This window comes from Pseudophryne corroboree, chromosome 6 (genome assembly GCF_028390025.1).
Source record: "Pseudophryne corroboree isolate aPseCor3 chromosome 6, aPseCor3.hap2, whole genome shotgun sequence".
NCBI lineage: Eukaryota > Metazoa > Chordata > Amphibia > Anura > Myobatrachidae > Pseudophryne > Pseudophryne corroboree.
Window position 1 is genome coordinate 424,953,048 of NC_086449.1, and position 23,894 is coordinate 424,976,941.

At 44.2% G+C, this 23,894-nt stretch overlaps 1 protein-coding gene across 2 annotated transcripts in view; it reads left to right on the forward strand.

The window, feature by feature from the left end:
- The window catches only part of PMPCB (peptidase, mitochondrial processing subunit beta), a 129,542-nt gene that overhangs the window by 71,560 nt on the left and 34,088 nt on the right, over nucleotides 1-23,894 (forward strand). For both annotated transcript variants that reach the window (XM_063927007.1, XM_063927008.1), the window contains 5 exons: nucleotides 3,802-3,931; nucleotides 11,641-11,839; nucleotides 11,928-12,007; nucleotides 12,200-12,306; nucleotides 13,722-13,865. In XM_063927007.1, coding sequence (XP_063783077.1) covers nucleotides 3,802-3,931; nucleotides 11,641-11,839; nucleotides 11,928-12,007; nucleotides 12,200-12,306; nucleotides 13,722-13,865 — 660 coding nt within the window. The remainder of the gene's footprint in view (nucleotides 1-3,801; nucleotides 3,932-11,640; nucleotides 11,840-11,927; nucleotides 12,008-12,199; nucleotides 12,307-13,721; nucleotides 13,866-23,894) is intronic.

The window sequence follows — 23,894 nt, forward strand, 5'->3', positions numbered from 1 at the left end:
TCTTACCCTGGATTCCCAAAATCCTTTCCTTGTACTGTCAGCTCTCCCGGATACAGTTTCTCTAACGGAGGTCTGGAGGAGGGACATAGAGGGAGGAGCCAGAGCACACCAGAATCTAAATTCTTTCTTAAAGTGCCCATGTCTCCTGCGGAGCCCGTCTATTCCCCATGGTCCTTACGGAGTCCCCAGCATCCACTACGGACTACGAGAAATAGATTTACCGGTAAGTAAAATCTTATTTTCTACTTCATCCAGTCTGGAGGAAATTGCTACCATGTTTCTGTATTGACAGCACAGGAGTTGGGCTACTTTCTAGAAGACTGCAGCAGCTCCCCGTTCATCCCCTATCTTACCAGTTCAAGTTAAGTGCCAAAGAAGTTTGGCTGTATTTTATGTGCAGCTGCCTTAAGCAGCACTGTTTACAGTTTATCTTATTTTATTTTTCTTCTTCGGGGGGTTAATGATGGGGTATGGATGGTGGAGACCAGGATCAGGCACCGAACAGCAAAGCTTGGGAGCCTCCCAGGATGCACTGGTCTCCTCTCCCCTCATACCCTGCCCACATGTTCAGACACTTCAGTTTATGTTTGGTACCAGCAGGAGCTGGTCACCGCTGAATAGTGGGGCTCCATCAAGCAGCCCAAACTTCTTTTTTTTTTTACCTTTTATTATTTTTTTGAGCATGCAGTGAATGGCAGTCCAGGGGACGCCAGCGCTGATGCTCCTGCACCCCCACCGGAGCTGCAACACCAGGAGTGGGTAGGTGATTTTGGCTGGACCCCTGGCTACCTTCACTAGCAGAGGCACCCACAAGGGACTGCACCGGACACATTGGGGGACAGATGGACCCGTATTTCTCGCAGTCCTATGCCTCCGGTCCCGGAAGACAGACCAGCGGCACCGGTGTGTGTCCCAGCCATTAAGTGCATGTGGACACACTAGACCACCAGGGCCAATTGTGAAGTTATCTACACTGCCAGGTGGGAGTGTGCAGATCAGATAGGAAGAGGTTGGACCAGTTTGCTTACCACTTCTCACTCTCATCCCTGAGTTGGAGAAGCGTGCTTCAGAGTGTGTTTTGATTTCTTGCTGCAAGAGGTCCTCTTGCACATTCAAGGATCCTACTTAAGTGGTGCTTAGATATATCAGCTCTATCAAATAGCCAGAGTAGCGTGGATAAGGCCACACCCCCCCATTCACAAGAATTTTGAGGTGGGGGGGGTGTTTGGAGAAGTCAGTAGGTGTAAAGGACCCAGCAAGACCCGGTCACAGTAGACTCGCATTGCTCAGGTTTCAGGAGGGAAGGGGGTTGACACCCCTGTAGATGTGTTCTTAATACCAAAGATTCTGCTGGCTTTGGAGGTCAGGGAAATGATGAGCTTTTATGACAGTCAGGCCCTGGATTTGGAAGTGCTTGATCATTCGCCAGTTGTAGATTTAGCAATTTTTAAAAGACAATGACAAGTGTGGTCTGTTTTCCTCCTCTTCTTGGTTGTCTGAATTTCTGGAGGGTCTCATAATACTCTGTATCTCTTACCGCTGTGCAGATCATTTCTCAAGAGCAGCTGACAAGAATTGTTACCCTGTTGGAGCAACTCTCTTCCCACTCCACAAATGTGACATTTAAAATCCATTTAAGTACTGCTGGGATGGCCCTGATGCTGTCTTGAGAGAGCGCTTTTGTTTAAGTGAAGTTGGTTTATTTATATAGCGCTCTTTCTCCAATAGGACTCAAGGCGGTTAGTGCCTATGTCCTCCACAAACAGAGGGGTAGATGTATTAAGCCTGGAAAAGTGATAAGGAAGTGATAAGTGGAAGGTGATAATGCACCAGCCAATCATTACGGATTTGAAAAATGAGAGGAGCTGATTGGCTGGTGCGTTAGCACCTCCACTTATCACTGCTTTATCACTTCTCCAGGCTTAATACATCTACCCCAGAGTGCCTGAAAGTTGTCTTCTCCAATCAGCTTGAATTGTGCAGGAAGGCTGTATCTGGAGATTGGGTCTCTTCTTCAGGTTTGTGGTACACCGACCTCTTGTAGAGGAGCTATGCCCTCTACCTTTGAGGGCTTCCGGCAATGTTATTTGTTTTTCACTGTTTTAATTCTGACCTTTTTTACTTTTCCAGAAGCTGGACAAGTTATTTCAGCTATTTTGAACCTGAAATCCTTGGAGGTCAGTTTGGGTGGACATGTTCTTGAGGAATCCTTAAGATTTCGATTTGGAGATGTACACATTTTGCATCCATCGACTGTTTCATGGACACATTTTTTTCAAATGCCTACTCAGCCTTGTAGTGCAGGATTTGTAGTTCTTTTTGTCCATTTGACCTGACCTCAGTGTCTTGAGTCTTTGTAAATATTAGGACTGTCCCTTTCAAGTTTCACCTGCTTAGGACAGCCCAGATCCTGTTACCGCATGAATGGATTTGGAATTCTCGAATCTTCAACCTATTCCTAAATAAGAGGATGGTGTTCTGAGCGTAATCTTTGATACCAGCTTGTAGAGGGTCTTCCTTCTGGAAGGTCAGATACAGACTCTCCAGGTGTTGATAAGAAAGGGTTCTGGATGTCAAAAGCTCAAATGTTCTCCCCAGCTTGTATATAGGGCATCTGGTCTTCCCTTCAAAGTGGTTCAATTCTCTGATCCACCCTCTGATTTTTACACCTAGACAACTTATGAGGGACTTCAAGGTCCAGTGCTGTTGCCGATCCTATGAGTTATTGTGGCTTCGGCGACCAGTTATTGCAGATTATACTTCGAGGGCCTGAGGTTAAGTGCTGGCATTTGGGAAGGAGTGTGTCGCATCGGGGCTAGTTTGATAGCCCCCAGCGATACAATTATCTATTTGGATACCCCTAAGTGTCAAAGACACAATTACCTTTCTGCAAAAAAAATAAAACCTTTTCTCACGAAAACACACTTGTTCAGTGAAACCTGTGTGTGTTCATGAGAAACAGTCCCGTTCTCGCGCCGGCTTATCGGGGCTAATTGAATAGCCCCCGGCTAACCAGGTATCTGCTCACTTTACCAGATCATTGAGTATCTCCTGGGCAGCACAGCAATTAGGAGCTGTTAAAACAACCACCTGTTTCTCTGTCTACATGTGGAGAGCAAAGTTTTGCTGTCAGCTATGTTTGAGCGTTCCCTTCCCCAACTTTGTAATGCTCCCATGGTGTAGCAGTGTCTCCTAAATAGTTTGAAAAGGAAAAGAGGATAATTTTTTTTTATTTTTTTTTTGTACTTACTGTTAAATCCATTTTCGGGAGACAATATGCCCCTACCTTTATGTTCAGTGCTATGCTTTATTGCCTTGTGTTTATTTTTTTTCAGTGTGCTTTTTGTTTACCCTATCATTTTGGCGTTTTTGCCAGGAATGATATAGTGATACAGGCTTTGAAGGGATGGAGTTGTAGTCAAGAAAGTTAACACTTTAATTGCCCAACTCCTGCACCCTCAGTAAAACCCCATGGTAGCCGTGTCCTCCTGTTGGAGCAAAAGAAATGGATATAAGTACCAAAAATCCTGTTTTCGTATACTAATAACATTGTAAATGGATACTTTGTCACATGAGGGAGTAATAGATGATTATGCCTTTATATCTAGAAATACTGTCTTTAGACTTTACAGTGCGTACAGTTTATTCTCTATCTTCCTTGTGTGTTATCTGTAATGAGGCCAGGTGGGATTTATTTGTCCTATCAATTGTAATGCTATCCTTAGATATATATATTTATTTCAGTATATTCCAATAGCAAAATTACTGATTTTTATCCTGTTCTTATGTTCATTGTTGTAGGGAACAAAAAAACGATCGCAGCTTGACCTGGAGCTTGAAATTGAAAACATGGGTGCTCACTTGAATGCATACACATCACGGGAACAGACTGTGTATTATGCCAAGGCCTTCTCCAAAGATCTGCCTAGAGGTACATGACAAGTTTGGTTATACGTGGTTTAGTGACTAACACACAAGTAAAATAGTAGTTTGCTAATCATCAATTGCTATATTTGTAAAACTACAAATATTTTACCAAATATTACAAAATTATAATTTGTATGTCTGATTCAAAGGAGGTGCTTATGTAATTTTGTAATATTGTCCCTTTTAATGTTATTACAAAAAGAAAGCATTAAGTGCCCTTACCATTGACATTGCGGTTATGTCTAAAACCCAAGTGCATTCCACAACTGAAAAGGCACACTAGTCTACTTTTGTGCATGCATCAGATTTGCAGTTCACATGTTAGTGATGTGTGCTGGCCATTTGAGTTGAGAACGCAAGCGATACAGAACTTTCTCCATCGGGGTCCACAGTATATCCACCGGATATACATTGGGTTGTAAGTGGCGTTAGAGGATCGGCACCAAACGGTTAAAGCTTTTGTACTCCCAGGAAGTTCCGGTCCAGCCTCCCAGCCCAGGAAGTCAGTTTTTTGTTTGGTGCGGCAGGAGCTGTGTGACTGTGTTTTGCTGATAGTGATGAGCGGATTCGGTTTTACTCGGTTCTCAAAACCGAATCTTATTGACTCACTGATGTCACGTGTTTTGGCTAGCCAATAAGATTCGGTTTTGAGAACCGAGTAAAACCGAATCCGCTCAACTTTTGCAGCCATAAGCTTTTTATTATTATTATTATTTTATATAGCCTTTTTTAGAGCAACTTTTCTATGTGCCTTAAACACATGGAAAGGATACTCCAACAACTTCCCGTCCGTGTCGCAACAACAGTTACCTTTGTGTGATCACTGCTGGTTCGACGGACGCCAGCTGTATGAATTAGCAGGTCCAGGCTGTCGATCCTAGGCTTCGTCCGGAGCCCGGGAAGAAAGGTAAGAAACCGTCTCTGTCCGCTTGCGGATCCAGACGCATGTAACGCAGTCTGACTGTCTCGGGTTGGAGAGTCCCGGCAGCCGCTGATGCGCTCGTTCACCTCTGGTGCTCCTGTGCTAGACTTCATGGATTGCAGGTTCCGGGGATAAATTTGGAGGCCGCAGATCCCTGGGGTGGATGTCAGCAGTGGGGAGTAAAGGCCCTCCCCTGGTCGCCCCTCCCCCCAGTTCATGGCCAGTTTCCTCAGAGTTTCCCGCTATCAACTGTATTTACCCGCTTCCAAAGTCTGAGTCGCAAGTGCATACGTCTCAGTCGCTGTGCAGCTGTGTTCACTGAAGAGTCTCTTGCTGATAGCCGTTTTTTAGTGGTTTTATCGAATAGGAAGCCAGGTTCCAGTCTCCCGCTCTCCAGAGGCAGGTGATACAGCACTAAAGTTCCTTTCTACCTATGTGGTATGGTGTAGCTGAATTATGTGCTAAATGCAAATATATGACTATGTATATTGCTGTATTATTCGCTTGTGCATCTGGATACGCTAGTCTCCTTGTATCCCGCTCTTCAGAGGCAGGTGATACAGCACTGATGTCTCTACTCACTTATGTTGTAAATGTAGTTAAATATATGTGCCTATTGCAAATAAATGACAATATATTAATATTGCTGTATTATTCGCATGTGTGTCTGTATATGCTATCTCCTTGTATCCCGCTCCCCATAGTGAGTGTATACAGTAATAATATCTACCTTAGAGTATGTGTAGATTGAATATGTTCATTTGCTACTGTATTAATACATTTTCTCGTTATGATGACTGCTAGTGCTGCTGTCGGACTTTAATCTTTTCTGACAGTCTCTTTCTATCTCTGTTTTTTTAAAATGCTGGTCTACCTCACTTTGATGTTTCATAAGTGAAGACTAACTATCACATCACTGTAATTTATTACACTGTTGTGTGAATATTGTTACCTTGTCCTCATGAGGCAAAGATAACGATCCAGCACTTATATTAACATCTTGTTTGTCCTGTAAAGCAGGATTGAGTCCTGAGGACTCAGTGCAGGATGGGTTATGTGCTAACTGTTTGGGTTCATTCAAAGCCTCAAACAGGTTGAGCTATCGACTTCAAGTCAGGAATCCGTGCAAACGGAAACCCCTTGGGCTTCATTTGCAAAGGTTCTGATAAATACAGCGGATCGCTTGTCCGTTCCGCCTAAATCTCCTGTTATTGTATATTCATAAACTCCTGCTGCATTTATGTGATGCCCCTCTCTCACGCCAAGATTGTCCCAGACCTTGGCTGCCTTTAAAATGTTATCGGCAGAAAGATACATGGATTTAAATATGGGTAGACCTGAGGTATCTCCCTCACAATCTACACGTTTCAGAATCTGAGAACACTGCAGACGAAGCTGATACCTCCTTCTCTCTCTCTCTCTCTCTCTCTCTCTCTCTCTCTCTCTCTCTCCCCCTCTCTCTCCCCCCCCCCCTCTCTCTCTCTCTCTCTCTCTCTCTCTCTCTCTCTCTCTCTCTCTCTCTCTCTCTCTCTCAAGGGAGGAGGAACAACAGACCTCGGTAGATATACCTGAGTTAGTTGATACAGTAAAATCTATATTGCCTATGGAGGAAGATGAAGAGCCTATACTGAAAAAGTCTAAGGTTCCAGTTTTCTAAATGTCCTAAAAACAAACTGAATTTCCTAACTCAGATCAGTTGACGGAAATTATACAAGAGGCATGGTTGACGCCTAGTAAAAGGTTTAATTTACCATTAAAATATTGGTCTCTTACTATCCCCTTCCACCTATGGACTGTTTAAAAAGGGAAGTTTTTCCCAAAGTAGGTGCTCACGTAGCTCGATTAGTGCGCAAATCTACATTACCTCTGCCTTCAACATCATTAAATGATGTAACGGACAGAAAAATTGATGGCCTTCTTAAGACTGTGTTTTCCATAGGAGGGGCAAGTTCAAATTACTGGGAGAGTGGTACGTGCGCTCACCTCCTAGTGTTAGTAAGGAAATATGTGACAGATAAGCGTTGTGTAATATCTGTGCCTTTTTATTGAGACACAGTACTCAGGAATAAAGAGTATAATGTATTCAAATAGCAAATGATAAAATAACAGCGATTGTTAGCACACAGGTGATGGATCAAGGTCCAGTTGCTGATGACACAGACTGTGAAATATAGTAGGAATTTGTAGCTGAAAGTTAGTATGTAATAGTCATGATCAAATAGGTTCCAAATGCTGGTTCCAGTAAAGTGGTGTGTTCCTTTTTTGCACAATGGTGCTGTAACACAGTAGATGTAAGGATCTCTGTTCTAGAGAGCCGGCGTCCCGACCCTCCAGGTACAGTACTCACCCCTCCGGTGTACGATGGTGACATTCCCGGCACTGGTGTCTGACTCCGAGGTCCCAGCCAATGGTGTTATCCGTTTTGTTGCTGCGCCTCTGTATAGTCTGTCCCTCCTTGATGTACCGTCTAGGATCACTGCTTCCACAGCGTGTACGGCAATGTACACCTGGAGTGGGGACCTGTGGGACCGCCGGGTTCTGCCGTGACTTCCAGGTTCCCAAGTCTCGCAAGACTTCTGGGTTCCTGTTGGTTTTAGCAGCGCTGCCCGACCACTGAAATTCACGAGCCAGCAAGGAGACTTGTTGTAGATCTTCCACAGGTGGTGGGTACTGGTAAACGTGCTTGTGCCAAGTGTGTGCTTCCTCCAACTTGTTTCAGCCTGTAGGCCTTTTTCAAGGATGATTGTGGATTCAATTAGGCTGCTTATATCAGTCCTGTTGGCCAATGAGATATCATTGGGTGTGGCTTTATTGGTGATTGACAGTGTCAAAAACCTGTTCGGTTTTTTTCTCTGATTTCATAATAGGGTGATCTGTGTGCTGGGCAAGTTCAAGACCAGCTATAGCAAAAGCATGGGTGGCTAAAGCCGTAATGGCCTGTGCAGACGCCTAGGAAAATTATCTCTCTGTTCAGGGAACAAGAGAACAAACATCCCATATAACAAATTGAAAACAGGCTGCTGCTTATATGGAAGATGCAGCCCTAGATATGGGGGTTTTAGCTTCTCAAGCTTCAGCTTCCTCCGTAACAGCTCGCAAAGCATTATGGCTTCGTTCGTGAAAGGCTGAGGCGTATTCCAAGAAAGTAATGAATCTCTACCCTTTGTCGGAAATACTCTGTTTTGAAATACACCAACATCTAAACCTAGATTCTCTGCTTTCGGGTCCTTTCGGCCCCAAGGTAAAGCAAAGGGAAAGGCTTATGTCAAAACAGTCTCAGTCAAATAGATCTGTTAAGAATAAAGCCAAGCAGGTTTGGTCAACCAAACACCCTACTGCTAAACCAGAAGATAAGCCCTCTGCCTGATGGCGTGAGCTTCCACCTAGGGTGGGAGGCTGACTTTTTTAATTTGCACAAGTGTGGCAACAGTCCACCACATATGCCTGGTGTCTCACGAGTACGCCTTCTCCTTCAAGAAGAGCCAACCACATCAGTTCTGTTGTACCAGCCCGCCTTCAGTGGCAACGAAGGCCAGGGCTCTACAAGAGGCAATACAGAAATTGCTTCAGTCAGGAATGATAGTACAAGTACAGGTTCCCTCAGCACAAGGAGGTCTGGAGTTTTATTCTACTCTGTTCCTTGTACAGAAACCGAATGGGTCGTACTGGCTCATTCTCAATTTCAAGGTTCTGAACAAATACATTTGGGTGCCGCAGTTCCATAGGAAACATTACGGACCATTATCCTTGCAATTGAGCCGGGGGATTTCAGAGTATCTCTAGACATTCAAGATGCTTACCTTCATGTACCGATAGCATTCTCCCATCAGTGTTATCTCAGGTTCGCAATCCTCCAGCAACATTTTGAGTTTAAGGCTCTACCCTTTGGACTGGCCACAGCTCCAAGGTTGTTTACCAAAATTATGGTGGTGATGGCAGCTCACTTACGTCGTCCAGAAATAAGGAATTTCCCTTGCTTAGATGACCTGTTAATCCTCAGGAAACCCTCCTCTGCCATCTACAAGCAATAGCCTGCCTACAGGATCGCGACTGGCTTATTAATTGGACAAAGTCCTCCTTAGTTCCACCTCAAAGGATGACCCAACTAGAGGCTGGATACCAGTCTTCAGAAAATCTTTATACCTCTGGACAAAATATCAAAGATACAGATGAGAATCTGCGGAGTACTACACAGTCGGAGAGTATCCATACATGCAGCAATGCGGATAATGGGATCAATGGTATCGTTATTCAACATAGTAGACTATGCCCAGTTCCATTGAAGACTCCTTCTGATTCTCTCCAAATGGAATGGACAGCATCAGACGATAAAAAAATCAGACAATGATACTTCCTCAAGAAGTTAGTCATTAGCCTGGTGGTTACAGACGTCCCACTTAAATAAAGGTCGACCCCCTTTTGGGTTTCAGACTGTGAGCTTCTGTCAACCGATGCCAGCCTCAGAGGCTGGGGAGCCGTAACAAGACAGTTCTCTCTCCAAGGCCATTGGACCAGAGAGGAAAATTGTTTGCCAATCAATGTCCTGGAACTTTGGGCCATCTACATGGCTCTAACCCAGGCAAAAGAAATTCTTCAGGGCAAACCAATTCAGATTCAATCGGACAATGTCATTGCAGTAGCGTATCTCAGCCACCAAGGAGGCACTCGCAGTCGGAGGGCAATGAAGAAAGTAAGCAGCACTTATCACCCAGCCATATCCGCAATATTCATACCCAGACTAAATTGGGAAGCAGACTTCCTCAACCGGCAGGATATTCAGGCAGGCGAATGGGCTCTATACCCAGAAGTCTTTTATATGCTGGTAAACAAATGGGGACTGCCGGAAATTGACCTTATGGCTTCACGACAGAACAACAAGGTACCAATATACAGGTCACAAACAAGGAATCCCGAAGCAATCTTTGTGGATGCTCTTTCAGTAAAATGGATATTTCAGCTGGCATATGTTTCTCCGCCAATCTCTCTGTTGCCCATGGTGATTTGAAAATTCAAGCAGGAAGGGGGCACCGTGATATTAATAGCTCCGACGTGGCCAGACAAAATTGGTACACGGATTTGCAAAGGCTATTCATGGACACTCCGTTCCTACTGCCTCAATAACCAGATCTACTGATCCAGGGTCCCTGTCTGTACACATATCTGGATCCGGCTGTATTTGACGGCAGGGCACTTGTAACATCCATCCTAAAAGCTAAAGGCTTTTCACAGGTGGTAATTCACACAATGCTTAAAGCAGCTTGCATCTATTACGGAATATGGCATGCTTGTTTCAATAGTGTTCCATTAGAAAGTATGGTCTTTCAGAGTTTCAAGAGTCTTATCAGTCAACCTGGAATGGGCCAAGGTCTCCGCCTAACCTCCCTTAAGGTGCAAGTGTCAGCATTAACCATATAGGGCCTAATTCAGTAAGGATTGCAAATTCTGCTAATAGGCAGAATTTACAATCCTTTTGTTCGCATGCTGACCGCTGCCTCCCCCACTTCAACTTCAACAAGCAGAAATTGCGATCGGATCGCAATTTCTGCTTGTTAGCAGAAATTAAGGTTGCCTCCTGCCGCTGCGCCGACACGAGGCCTGTCGCCATGTTTCCGATCGCTGTGGATGCGTTTGACGTCACTCAGTTGCCGCGATCCTGCCCCTTCCCTCCCGTTACACCCACCACTTCCCGATGGGCCCCCCCCCCCCCCCATTTCTCTGTTTCCGGTCCCGCAGCGCTCTGCCTCCGCCCTGGAAACGGAGCGTTGTCACCCCCACCTCACGACCCCCGCTGCCTGATTGACATGCAGAGGCGATCGCATTTTCTGTGGACCCCCGCAGAAAATGCTGGCGCATGCGTAGGACGGGCGCCACGCATGCGCCCGCATCTTTTTCAGATTTTTTGCGGTTGGATCGCACACTGCTATCCAACCTGAATCGGGCCCAAAGTTCCAAAGGAAAATTGCAAATCTGCACAATGTTCGCACTTTTTTTCCGGGAAATGCTTCACATTCAGCTCCATGTGTTCAGCTCCATGTGTACCAAAAATGGTTGACTGCAAAAGTTCTATTTCTACTAGTAATTTTTTGAAGAAGAGTATCGGATCTGGGGACACTATTGTGTCGCTCTCCATTTCTGATATTCCATCCAGACAGACCGGGTCTCCCAACCGAGTCTGGATATCTTACTAAGTTGGTCTCAAAATTCCATCTTAATGAAGAAATAATAGTTCTGGCCTTTCAATTGCCGGATCTTTCTGTGGAAGATGCAACATTGGACGTAGTTTGTGCTCTTAGAATCTACGTAGTTCATACCAGTGAAATGAATGGGAACAAATACAGCAAATCTTAGTGTAACTGTTTTAGGGCATTTATGCAGTGAGCACCCTTTGACATGAATGGACTTTTTAAAGTGAAGTGACTTGCTTTAAAGGCAGTAAAATAAAGCATGCAGATTTCAGTTATGAACACAAATGGGTATTGCACGTAGATAGGTTTTCATGTTAAGGTGGCATTATCATTATTACTATTAAACTTCTTTAAAGCAATATGCTTAGGTCCAGATTTACCAAGCCTTGGAGAGTGATAAATTGCATGGTGATAAAGGACCAGCCAATCAGCTCCAAACTGTCATTTTTTAAACACAGCCTGTAACATGGCAGTTAGGAGCTGATTAGTTGGTACTTTATCAATGCGCAATTTATCACTCTCCAAGGCTTGATAAAAATGGGCCGTAGTTTCTTAAAACATCAAATATTTTTATTTTATTTTTACTTATTTTATATGTAATTGTAGCTGTAGAGATCCTTGCAGACATTATTCAGAACAGCACCCTGGGAGAAGCTGAGATTGAACGTGAAAGAGGAGTCATCCTGCGGGAGATGCAAGAAGTGGAAACTAATCTACAGGAGGTGGTCTTTGATTATCTGCATGCTACTGCCTACCACAGTACTGCTTTGGGTAGAACCATCCTGGGACCTACTGAAAATATCAAGTAGGTTAAATTCAATGGAACGGTATATTGATGTACACTTTTCTCAAGGTGCGTTTCCATAATCTTGTCATACCCGTTCCAATCGCAGATCCATAAACCGCAATGACTTGGTTGAATACATCACAATGCACTATAAAGGACCTAGAATAGTTCTTGCAGCTGCTGGTGGTAAGTGTGAAAAAAGTTTTAGTATATGATCTGCAGCTTCAGTCGTCATAATGACACAACGATAAATTATTTGCCTTAAAGTAAATCTCATCTTAGTGATATGACAAAGCCCTGCAGTATCCTTGCAGTATATGAAATGAACTATGGTGTTAGCATGCTGCATATTTCTAAATGTTGATTTTTTATTTTCAGGTGTGTCACATGAGGAATTACATAATTTAGCAAAGCATCACTTTGGTAATTTGCCTGCAATATTTGATGGAGAGACCCTTCCTGCATGCACCTTTGCAGGTAGTGAGGTGAGCATCAGTCTTAGAATATTTTTCCCACAGACAAGCTCCCACGGTGGAGACTATTACAAAGAAGAATTGGGCAGGCAAGCCAACGAATTGCTAACCAGATCAGTGCATACTAGTTACATATACAAAGTATATATGGTAAAAAGGTGGATACATCTTGCGTCAAGCTTGTTAGAAACTTCTGAAATGTCGCTGTTTCTAAGAATGTTTCCTTTGGGGAGTTAAACCTGTATATTCTCAATGGGAATTCACATGCAAAGAGAATGGAATAAATAAAAAAACTGTCATACCCGGTTCACACTACAACAAAAACCCGGTATCGACACAGTATTTTGCTGGGTCGACACGGGTCGCAGTGCAGTGTGAACGGGTCCCTGCTGAATTCTCGGGTCGCCTGAGCCGCTAATTCAAACGGGGAATAAAGAAAGGTTATTCCCGGGTAATTACCGGGTCAGGTGCAGTGTGAATGGGTTATCCGGGTCGATGCGACCCGGCACCCGTTCACAGCATAGGGAGAGGTGGCTCTGGAGCTGATGTCCTCTCCATCGTCTCCTCTGGCCCCGCACCCGGATGGCATCCCGACCCAGGAAGTCACCCTGTTCACATTGCACAGGTCCAATGCCGGGTCACACCTGGGAAGGACACGTATCAAATTCCTGGGTGTGACATGGTAATGTGAATGGGGCATCAGTCACACACCTACTGATTATGCTGCACATGTTCTTTTTCAACACCAGATGAGGGTGTGAGATGGCCCAGTTGAATATAATTTCTAACACCCTTAGTGAGATGGATGGAAGCTCACATTTGTGCTCGCATCTGATATGTATTGTAATCTCCTGTGAAAGGTATTTTTTCTGGATTTGCAATTGTAATAGACACACCACAATGTGCAGGATACAAATAATGCCTACACATTATCTTACTTCAAATAAATCTTTGACAGCACACGACATCAGTGGAGGAAATACCCGGGTTCCATCTGCATTCCTGGTGTTTCTGTGATTTATCATCTTCTGTATCTGGTATGGAGGCATTTCTCCTTTTTTTTAATTGATGTCTTAATAAATGTGTGTTTTACTGCACCATGAGGAGTTTTTTTTCTATTTGTACATGACTAACATTAAGTTAAAGAAACTTTGGAACAAGCTTGGCGCAGGATTCATCCACAAGATTTACCCACCTTTTTACCATATATGTCTGTTTTCATGAAGTTGTGGTGACTTGTGTTGGTGGTGTTTTTGCAGCCATTCTGGTTGCACCCAGTGTTTGGTTTGATTTTGTTGTATATTTGTACTTTCAACATACACAAAGTATGTTGCTTTCTTCAGTATCTTTAAATTCCAGACACTTTGACCAAAGCGCAAATGCTTCACATTTTAATGTTTCAGTCGTTACTTGTCTTTTTCCTGCAGATTCGTGTTCGTGATGATAAAATGCCACTAGCTCACATTGCCATTTCTGTTGAAGCGGTAGGCTGGTCTCATCCCGATACCATCCCACTCATGGTGGCCAATACATTAATTGGCAACTGGGATCGATCTTTCGGAGGTGGTGTGGTACGTAGTTTTATTTACTGTCTTTCTGGGATCTTTTTCTTTTCCCGTATACTGTAAACTGTTCTCCATTCCATGTACATTAATAATTCTTATATATTGATTTTAAGTGGAACAGTTATAAATGTAATTTCTCTAACGTCCTAGTGGATGCTGGGGACTCCGTAAGGACCATGGGGAATAGACGGGCTCCGCAGGAGACAGGGCACTTTAAGAAAGAATTTGGATTCTGGTGTGTTCTGGCTCCTCCCTCTATGTCCCTCCTCCAGACCTCCGTTAGAATCTGTGCCCGGACGAGCTGGGTGCTACTTAGTGAGCTCTCCTGAGCTTGCTAAAAAGAAAGTATTTTGTTAGGTTTTTTATTTTCAGGCTCTCTGCTACATGGGACTGAGGGGAGAGAAGCAGCCCTACTCACTGAAGATAGGTCCTGCTTCTTAGGCTACTGGACACCATTAGCTCCAGAGGGATCGTACACAGGATCGCACCCTTGGTCGTCCGATCCCGGAGCCAGAAGACAGAAGCCGGTGACAGAAGCAAGAAGACTTCGAAATCGGCGGCAGAAGACTCCAGTCTTCATATGAGGTAGCGCACAGCACTGCAGCTGTGCGCCATTGCTCCCACACTAAACCCACATACTCCGGTCACTGTAGGGTGCAGGGCGCAGGGGGGGGGGGGGCGCCCTGGGCAGCAATTAGAGACCTCTTTGGCAAAAGTTTGCATAATATACAGTTGGGCACTGTATATATGTATGAGCCCCCGCCAAAATTGTACATGAAAGCGGGACGGAAGCCCGCCGTCGAGGGGGCGGGGCTTCTTCCTCAGCACTCACCAGCGCCATGTTTTTTCTCCACAGCACCGCTGAGAGGAAGCTCCCCAGTCTCTCCCCTGCAGTTACACGGTAGAAGAGGGTAAAAAGAGAGGGGGGGCACATAATTAGGCGCAAAAATCAATATAAACAGCAGCTACTGGGTTAACATTAAGTTACTGTGTTATTCCTGGGTTAATAGCGCTGGGGTGTGTGCTGGCATACTCTCTCTCTGTCTCTCCAAAGGGCCTTATGGGGGAATTGTCTTCAGATGAGCATTCCCTGAGTGTGTGGTGTGTCGGTCGTGTGTGTCGACATGTCTGAAGTAAAAGGCTCCCCTAAGGAGGAGATGGAGCAAATATGTGTGTGAGAGGGTGTCTCCATCGACAATGCCGACACCTGTTTGGATATGTGTAATTAAGTGCTAAGGTGAATTTATTGCACAAAAGATTTGAGAACAGACAGGAAATCTACCCATGTCTGTCCCTATGTCGCAGAGACCTTTAGAGTCTCTCAATGCTCACTATCCAAAATAATAGACACTGATATCGACACGGAGTTTGACTCCAGTGTCGACTACGATAATGCAAAGTTACAGCCAAAATGGCAGAAAAGTATTCAATATATGATTATTGTAATAAAATATGATTTGCATATCACTGATGACTCATCTGTCCCTGACACAAGGGTACACATGTTTAAGGGGAAGAAAGCTGAGGTAAATTTCCCTCCTCTCATGAAGAAAAAGAGCGGGAATCTCCAGACAAGAGACTGCAGTTTCCCACAAAGAATTCTCAGGCAGTATCCTTTCCCCGCTAGGGCCAGGATATGATGGGAATCTTCCCATAGGGTGTCACGTTTGCCCAAAAGGTAGCCCTGACGTAACAGCTATTCTCAGGGATCCTGCAGATAGCGTGCACATTCTGGTACACTACTTAGACCGGCGATTGTGTCGGCATGGATTTATAGCGCTGTGGCAGCGTGGACAGGTACCTTATCAGCAGAGATTTAGACCCTAGTATGTATGTATGTGTATATATATATATATATATATATATATATATGTGTGTGTATATATATATATATATATATATATATATATATATATATATATTAAAGATGCTGTCTTAAGAGATATGTATATATAAAACATGCCCAAAGAGACATGAGTCTACTGGGTCCTAGAGTCAAAGCTATGTCGATTTCTGCTTGACGTGTCCTGTAGAATATGCAATGGACAGATGATGCCGACTTAAGAGGCATATGGAAGGCTGAGGATTGTGTGGAGAAGGGTTCTCGGACCTGGTCTCCACAGCTATAGCTGCTAATTCTGATATTTTGCCTTATATTCCTGCACAGCCTAGGAAAGCACGACATTATCAAATGCAGCCTTTCGAATAAAGAAAGTCCGAGATGCGTCCTTTCTTGCCAGAGGCGGGGGCAGAGGAAAGAAGCTGCACAACACAGCTAGTTCCCAGGAACAGAAGTCCTCCCCGGCCTCTACAAAAATCCACCGCATGTCGCTGGGGCTCCACAGGCGGAGCTAGGCCCGGTGGGGGCACGCCTTCGTAAGTTCAGCCACAAGTGGGTTCACTCCCTGTTAGATCCCTGGGCAATAGATATTGTGTCTCAGGGATACAAGCTGGACTTTGAGAAGATGCCCTCTTACCGACGGCCCTGCCGGCTTCCCCCCACGAGAGGGAAACAGTGTTAACTGCAATTCACAAATTGTATCTTCAACAGGTGGTGGTCAAGGTTCCCCTCCTTCAACAAGGAGGGGGTTATTATTCGACCATGTTGTAGTCCCGAAACCAGACGGTTCGGTCAGACCCATATTGAATTTAAAATCCCTAAACATATACCTGAAAAGGTTCAAGTTAAAGATGGAATCGCTAAGAGCGGTCATTGCAAGCCTAAAGGGGGAGATTTTATGGTGACTCGGGACATAAAGGATGCATACCTTCATGTCCCCATTTATCCACCTTTATCAGGCGTACCTCAGAATTGCGGTACGGGATTGTCATTACCAATTTCAGACATAGCCGTTTGGTCTCTCCACGGCCTTGAGAATATTCACCAAGGTAATGGCGGAAATGATGGTGCTCCTGCGGAAGCAAGGTGTCACTATTATCACGTACTTGGACGATCTCCTCATAAAAGCGAGATCAAGAGAGCAGTTGCTGAACAGCGTATCACTTTCTCTGGAAGTGTAACGGCAACACGGCTGGATTCTATATATTCCAAAGTCACAGTTGGTTCCTACAGCTCATCTGCCTCTCCTAGGCATGATCCTAGACACAGACCAGAAAAGGGTTTATCTCCCGATAGAAGGAGCTCGTGACACTGGTCAGGAATCTATTAAAACCAAAACAGGTGTCAGTGCATCACTGCACTCGAGTCCTGGGAAGGAGGGTGGCATCATACGAGGCCATTCCCTTCGGCAGGTTCCATGCGAGGACCTTCCAATGGGACTTACTGGACAAGAGGTCCGGATCACATCTTCAGATTAATCACCCTATCCCCCAGGGCCAGGGTGTCTCTCCTGTGGTGGCTGCAGAGTGCTCACCTTCTCGAAGGTCGCAGATTCGGCATTCAGGACTGGGTCCTGGTGACCACGGATGCAAGCCTCCGAGGGTGGGGGGCAGTCACACAGGGAAGAAATTTCCAAGGGCTGTGGTCAAGGCAGGAGACTTGCCTTCACATCAATATCCTGGAACTAAGGGCCATATACAACGCCCTAAGTCAAGCGGAGACCCTGCTTCGTGACCAACCGGTTCTGATTCAGTCAGACAACATCACCGCAGTGGCTCATGTAAACCGCCAAGGCGGCACAAGGAGCAGGGTGGCGATGGTAAAAGCCACCAGAATTCTTCGCTGGGCGGAGAATCACGTAAGCGCACTGTCAGCAGTGTTCATTCCGGGAGTGGACAACTGGGAAGCAGACTTCCTCAGTAGGCACGACCTCCACCCGGGAGAGTGGGGACTTCATCAAGAAGTCTTCATGCAGATTGCAAGTCGGTGGGAACTGCCACAGGTGGACATGATGGCATCCCGCCTCAACAAAAAGCTGCAGAGATATTGCGCCAGGTCAAGAGACCCTCGGGCGATAGCTGAGGACGCACTGGTGACACCGTGGGTGTTCCCGTCGGTCTATGTATTTCCTCCTCTTCCTCTCATACCCAAGGTGCTGAGAATCATAAGGAAAAGAGGAGTGAGAACAATACTCTTTGTTCCGGATTGGCCAAGAAGGACTTGGTATCCAGATCTGCAAGAAATGCTCACAGAGGACCCGTGGCCTCTGCCTCTAAGACAGGACTTGTGCAACAGGGGCCCTGTCTGTTCCTAGACTTACCGCGGCTGCGTTTGACGGCATGGCGGTTGAACGCCGGATCCTAGCAGAAAAAGGCATTCCGGATGAGGTCATTCCTACGCTGATAGAGGCTAGGAAGGATGTGACGGCTCAACATTATCACTGTATATGGCGAAAATATGTTGCTTGGTGTGAGGCCAGGAATGCCCCTACGGAGGAATTCCAGCTGGCCCGTTTTCCTTCACTTCCTACAGTCTGGAGTGACTTTGGGCCTGAAATTGGGTTCCATTAAGGTCCAGATTTCGGCCCTATCCATTTTCTTTCAAAAAGAACTGGCTTCTCTTCCTGAAGTTCAGACGTTGTAAAGGGAGTGCTGCATATTCAGCCCCCTTTTGTGCCTCCAGTGACACCTTGGGATCTTAACGTGGTGTTGAGTTTCCTGAAGTCACACTGGTTTGAGCCACTCAAAACGGTGGAGTTAAAATATCTCACGTGGAAAGTGGTCATGCTATTAGCCTTGGCTTCGGCTAGGCGTGTGTCAGAATTAGCGGCTTTATCACATAAAGCCCCTACCTGGTTATCCATAGGGACAGGGCAGAATTGCAGACCCGTCCACAATTTCTGCCAAAAGTGGTGTCATCTTTTCATATGAACCAACCTATTGTGGTGCCTGTGGCTACTCGTGACTTGGAGGATTCCGAGTTACTAGATGTGGTCAGGGCTTTGAAGGTTTATGTAGCCAGAACGGCTAGAGTCAGGAAAACTGAGTCGCTGTTTATCCTGTATGCACCCAACAAGCTGGGTGCTCCTGCTTCAAAGCAAACTATTGCTCGCTGGATCTGTAACACCATTCAGCAGGCTCATTCTGCGGCTGGATTGCCGCTTCCAAAATCAGTAAAAGCCCACTCCACAAGGAAGGTGGGCTCTTCTTGGGCGGCTGCCCGAGGGGTCTCGGCATTACAGCTTTGCCGAGCAGCTACTTGGTCATGTTCAAACACTTTTGCAAAGTTCTACAAGTTTGATACCCTGGCTGAGGAGGACCTTGTGTTTGCTCATTCGGTGCTGCAGAGTCATCCGCACTCTCCCGCCCGTTTGGGAGCTTTGGTATAATCCCCATGGTCCTTACGGAGTCCCCAGCATCCACTAGGAAGTTAGAGAAAATAAGATTTTACTTACCGGTAAATCTATTTCTCGTAGTCCGTAGTGGATGCTGGGCGCCCGTCCCAAGTGCGGACTTCCTCTGCAATACTTGTATATAGTTATTGCTTAAATAAGGGTTATGTTTTGTTGCATCAGGGTTGATCTGATGCTTCGTTGTTGTTCATACTGTTAACTGGGTAAAATTATCACGAGTGATACGGTGTGATTGGTGTGACTGGTATGAGTCTTGCCCTGGATTCCAAAATCCTTTCCTTGTACTGTCAGCTCTTCCGGGCACAGTTTCTCTAACTGAGGCCTGGAGGAGGGACATAGAGGGAGGAGCCAGAACACACCAGAATCCAAATTCTTTCTTAAAGTGCCCTGTCTCCTGCGGAGCCCGTCTATTCCCCATGGTCCTTACGGAGTCCCCAGCATCAACTACGGACTACGAGAAATAGATTTACCGGTAAGTAAAATCTTATTTTTACCTGGTCCATTGTATTTTTATCAGTCATGCTACCAGTTAGTTTCCCAAATACTACTTATTTGCAAGTAGACTTGCATTCTGTTTAACCAGCATGCAGAATTGGTAGACATTGCAGATTGAGGAAATAAATATATTTGGCAAAGGCTTTGGGAAGAGGTAAATTGTGAAGGTTCATTTATTGCCATCTTTCAATTTATTTGGCTTCCTTTGGAGATGAGTGTATTTCAAACATTGGGACAGATGTATTAACCTGGAGAAGGCATAAGGAAGTGATAAACCAGTGATAAGTGCAAGGTGATAAACGCACCAGCCAGTCAGCTCCTGTCAGTTTGCATATTGGAGCTGATTGGCTGGTGCGTTTATCTCCTTGCACTTATCACTGGTTTATCACTTCCTTATGCCATCTCCAGGTTAATACATCTGCCAATATGTTTGTCACCTACACACTGTGGGGTGCACTGTTTAATCAACTTAATGAACCAATGTTTAATAACAATGTAGCCTGTCCAGTCATTAGAAATCAATGCAGTTGAGGCACAAACTAGATACTGCCATTGTTTGTAGCACATGGATGCACTTTACGTCTAGTGTGGACCTATCCTTCAATAATGCTGTAGAAGGTCGGGAAGGCTGTGGTATGATGTTAAGATTATGGGAACAGGCAGTTATTTATTTTAAAATGTCCCTGCTAAAGGGCTATACATATTAGTAGTGTTCCCATGTGATAAAGGGCTTCATCCCTATGATAGAACCGTGTTTTACACCAGAATACTTACTAGGGTATTCAATTATCCGCAAATTCGCGGAAATTTTTTGCCCGAAAATTTTTCGCGGCAATCGGCCGAAAATTGCCGCGAAAACGCCCCGTTTTTCGACCTATTCAATTCCGACCGGGTTTCACGTGAAAATTCTTGCAGTGAAAAGTGCAGGTGAAAATGGGGAAATCAGCCTGTACCCCAAAAAATGCTAAACTAACATAGGAAAACAGAAGAGAAGTGTGTTAGAGATCACATTAGAGAGTTTTTGGGGACTTAAATTGTGTGAAATGGCTGTTATATGCATTTTTTTTTAAATGCAAAAAAATTATAGAAAGCAAGTTTTTTTGAGCAAAATAAATGCTCTCATTAAATGTGGGGTACATGAAAATGGGTATAAGTATATATTTGGGTCATTTTAGGGTACTTAAAAAAAAAGTGGAAACAGACCGATTACTCCCATCTGCAAGCCTAAAAAACACCTGTCCCACTCATAAAGCACCCCAATATACCTGTCCCATACCTTGAACCCCAATTTCCATCACTTTTTACTTTTTCACCCCAAAAATGACATGTCATTATTGGCCAATTAAAAATAATTAAAAACTTCAACGTGCCTAATTAGTCATTAAGGGGGGTGTCCCAGGAGTTCTGTACCATATCCAACCATTTTTACCTTAAAATAATGACTTTTCCCAACTTTTCACCTGCTTTAGAGAAGGTCAAGTGAAATTGGTGAAAAAATGATCACCGATAAATTTCCCAGGATAATTGAATAGGCTGTAATTGCGTTTCACGTGAAAAGTCCATTATCACTGCTAATTGAATATACCCCTTAGAATCACAATCCTAATATTCCCAAATTTCAGACTTCTGATGCACTCTAATTTGCAGACTAAAGGGGGAAATCAGTTACCTGCCATAGCCCGCACTATTGGGGATTTTGTTTCACAAGCCTGGAGGCAAGAGAAGCAAAATCTGAGATAAGTGCAGTTTTTTGCTGCCGTGATCGTGAGAACACATGGATTTGGGAATTTATCCCTGATCCTGTGTTTTTTGCACGATAGCAGTTACATTTTACTGCAAAAAAAAGGGCATTAATTGGATTGCCCGATAAAAACATTGGGCAAAATATCAGGATAAAGCGATCAATTGAATTCCCCCCTAAGTGACTGCCCCTGCGTGTGTGTATTTTAGATTTTGTGGGAGCCGGTTCCCTATCCCTAGTTCCAAGGTGGACATAGAAATTACATTTTTGTATTTACACTTGTAAAACAAATAACAAATATTAGTCATACTACATTAAGCAGTCTGACATGCTAGAACATATTAGGTAACAAAATACAAGAAATTGCATGGCATGTACAGGTTGAGTCTCCCTTATCCAAAATGCTTGGGACCAGAGGTACTTTGGATATGGGATTTTTCCGTATTTTGGAATAATTGCATACCATAGTGAGATATCATGGTGATGGGACCTAAATCTAAGCACAGAATGCATTTATGTTACATATACACCTTATACACACAGCCTGAAGGTAATTTTAGCCAATATTTTTTATAACTTTGTGCATTAAACAAAGTGTGTGTACATTCACACAATTCATTTATGTTTCATATACACCTTATACACACAGCCTGAAGGTCATTTAATACAATATTTTTAATAACTTTGTGTATTAAACAAAGTTTGTGTACATTGAGACATCAAAAAACAAAGGTTTCACTATCTCACTCTCACTCAAAAAAGTCCGTATTTCGGAATATTCCGTATTTCGGAATATATGGATATGGGATACTCAACCTGTATATGTATACTGTATTATTATTATTTTTCAAAATAGATTTTTTATTGATTTTAACAAGCTGAAATAGCAATGGGGGAAAGGGGTACAAAACAAGAGGGGGGGAGGGAATACAGGAAAGGGTATACAAAAGGATACATTTTGAAAGTACATAGATATGAGCGAGGTAACCGACAGTGTAATATACAGGGTCTCCCAGAGAAGAATATATAAATACAAAAATGGCTTACTAAGTATCCCTTCATCCTAAAAAAAAGAAATCAGTCCATTCCCTCCAGTACCATGCCACCTCAAACATCAATAGAATCCAGATAGATACTAAAAGGATAGGATGGAGGGTCAGAAAGAGAAAACATAACAGCCCTGGGATACCATAGGGGTCATCATACTATTCAAAAGGAGGTCTATACGCAAGCCATGGGGCCCATTTTTTAATAATAAGAGATCTGGGGGATGGGCCTAAAAGCGCTTCAGCCATTTCGAATTCACAATTGGATTGAATTATCCTCACCACATCGGTCAGTGAGGGATTGAGGTGGTACGCCAATTGCGTGCTAAGCATCGTTTAGTGGCGGACAGAATGTGACATATAACATAGGTATCGGGTGTAGACATATTTTCTGGGAGTATGAGCAGAAGCGCTATCTTTGGGTGTGGTCGAATGTCGACATGCAGAATGATAGATATCAGCTGGAATATGTGTTTCCACAATTCAGTTATCATAGGACACATCCAGAAGATATGATAAATTGAACCTGCACCATTACAGTTACGCCAACATGCATCTGAAACATCTGGCCTCATCCTATGGAGCAGGGCAGGTGTCATGTACAATCTATGTATAAGCTTACAGTGTTGCTCGATATGAGATATACATTTAGATATTCCAAAACATGTTCGAAAAACACCACACCATTCAGCATCTGATATAGTACAACCTAAGTCCCTTTCCCATTTCAATAAGGAAGGAAAGTTAGGGCTGTGGTCAGGGGTTATGAAAGCAGAATACCACCTAGATATAGAGCCCTTTTTATCAGACTTATTGAGGAGAGCAAGGATCTGTTTAGGGAATGATCGAAGAGGTGGCCGGGTCGCGTTGGAGCTATGTATACTGTATTTAACATGCATAAACTACCTCTCCTCCGTACACTAAAAGCACATAACCTTAATCCAATCTAATATACGGTTAGATTAATCCTAAATTCTTCCAGCTTCTTCTTTATCTAGGCTCATTCTTAATAACCATCCATGAGCTACTCCCAAGTCAACTACCATTAATAATTAGATGATTACCATATTTTATTGCATATTTCTGCCAGGATAATGTACATCCCATCCGACTACATGTGTTGCCAGGCCTCGCTTCCAAGAGCATGCATGTTTGCCCAACATGTCTGAATGTCTTCCCATTCCCAAAGCCTCTTCTCTGTCTGTGTTACTTTTTTTTTATTTATAATTCTTGCAATGCCAAATTACACTCTGGACATAATCTTCTTGCACTCCCTGCAAAGAACTCGCAACTCAAGCCAGCCTCTTCTAGTAGTGCTTTACCTGTGTCTGCTGTAACCCACAGACTGGGTGTGATCACTGGTGCAGTCCCATGAAGGCCTTCTGGGCCTTTCCAAACATGTTACCCCACACACCAATTTAAATTGCTTAGTTGGCGGAGAATTATCTGCAACCGTTAGTGCTATGTGATGTTATTACAGAGCCAGGAGAGAATACTGAAA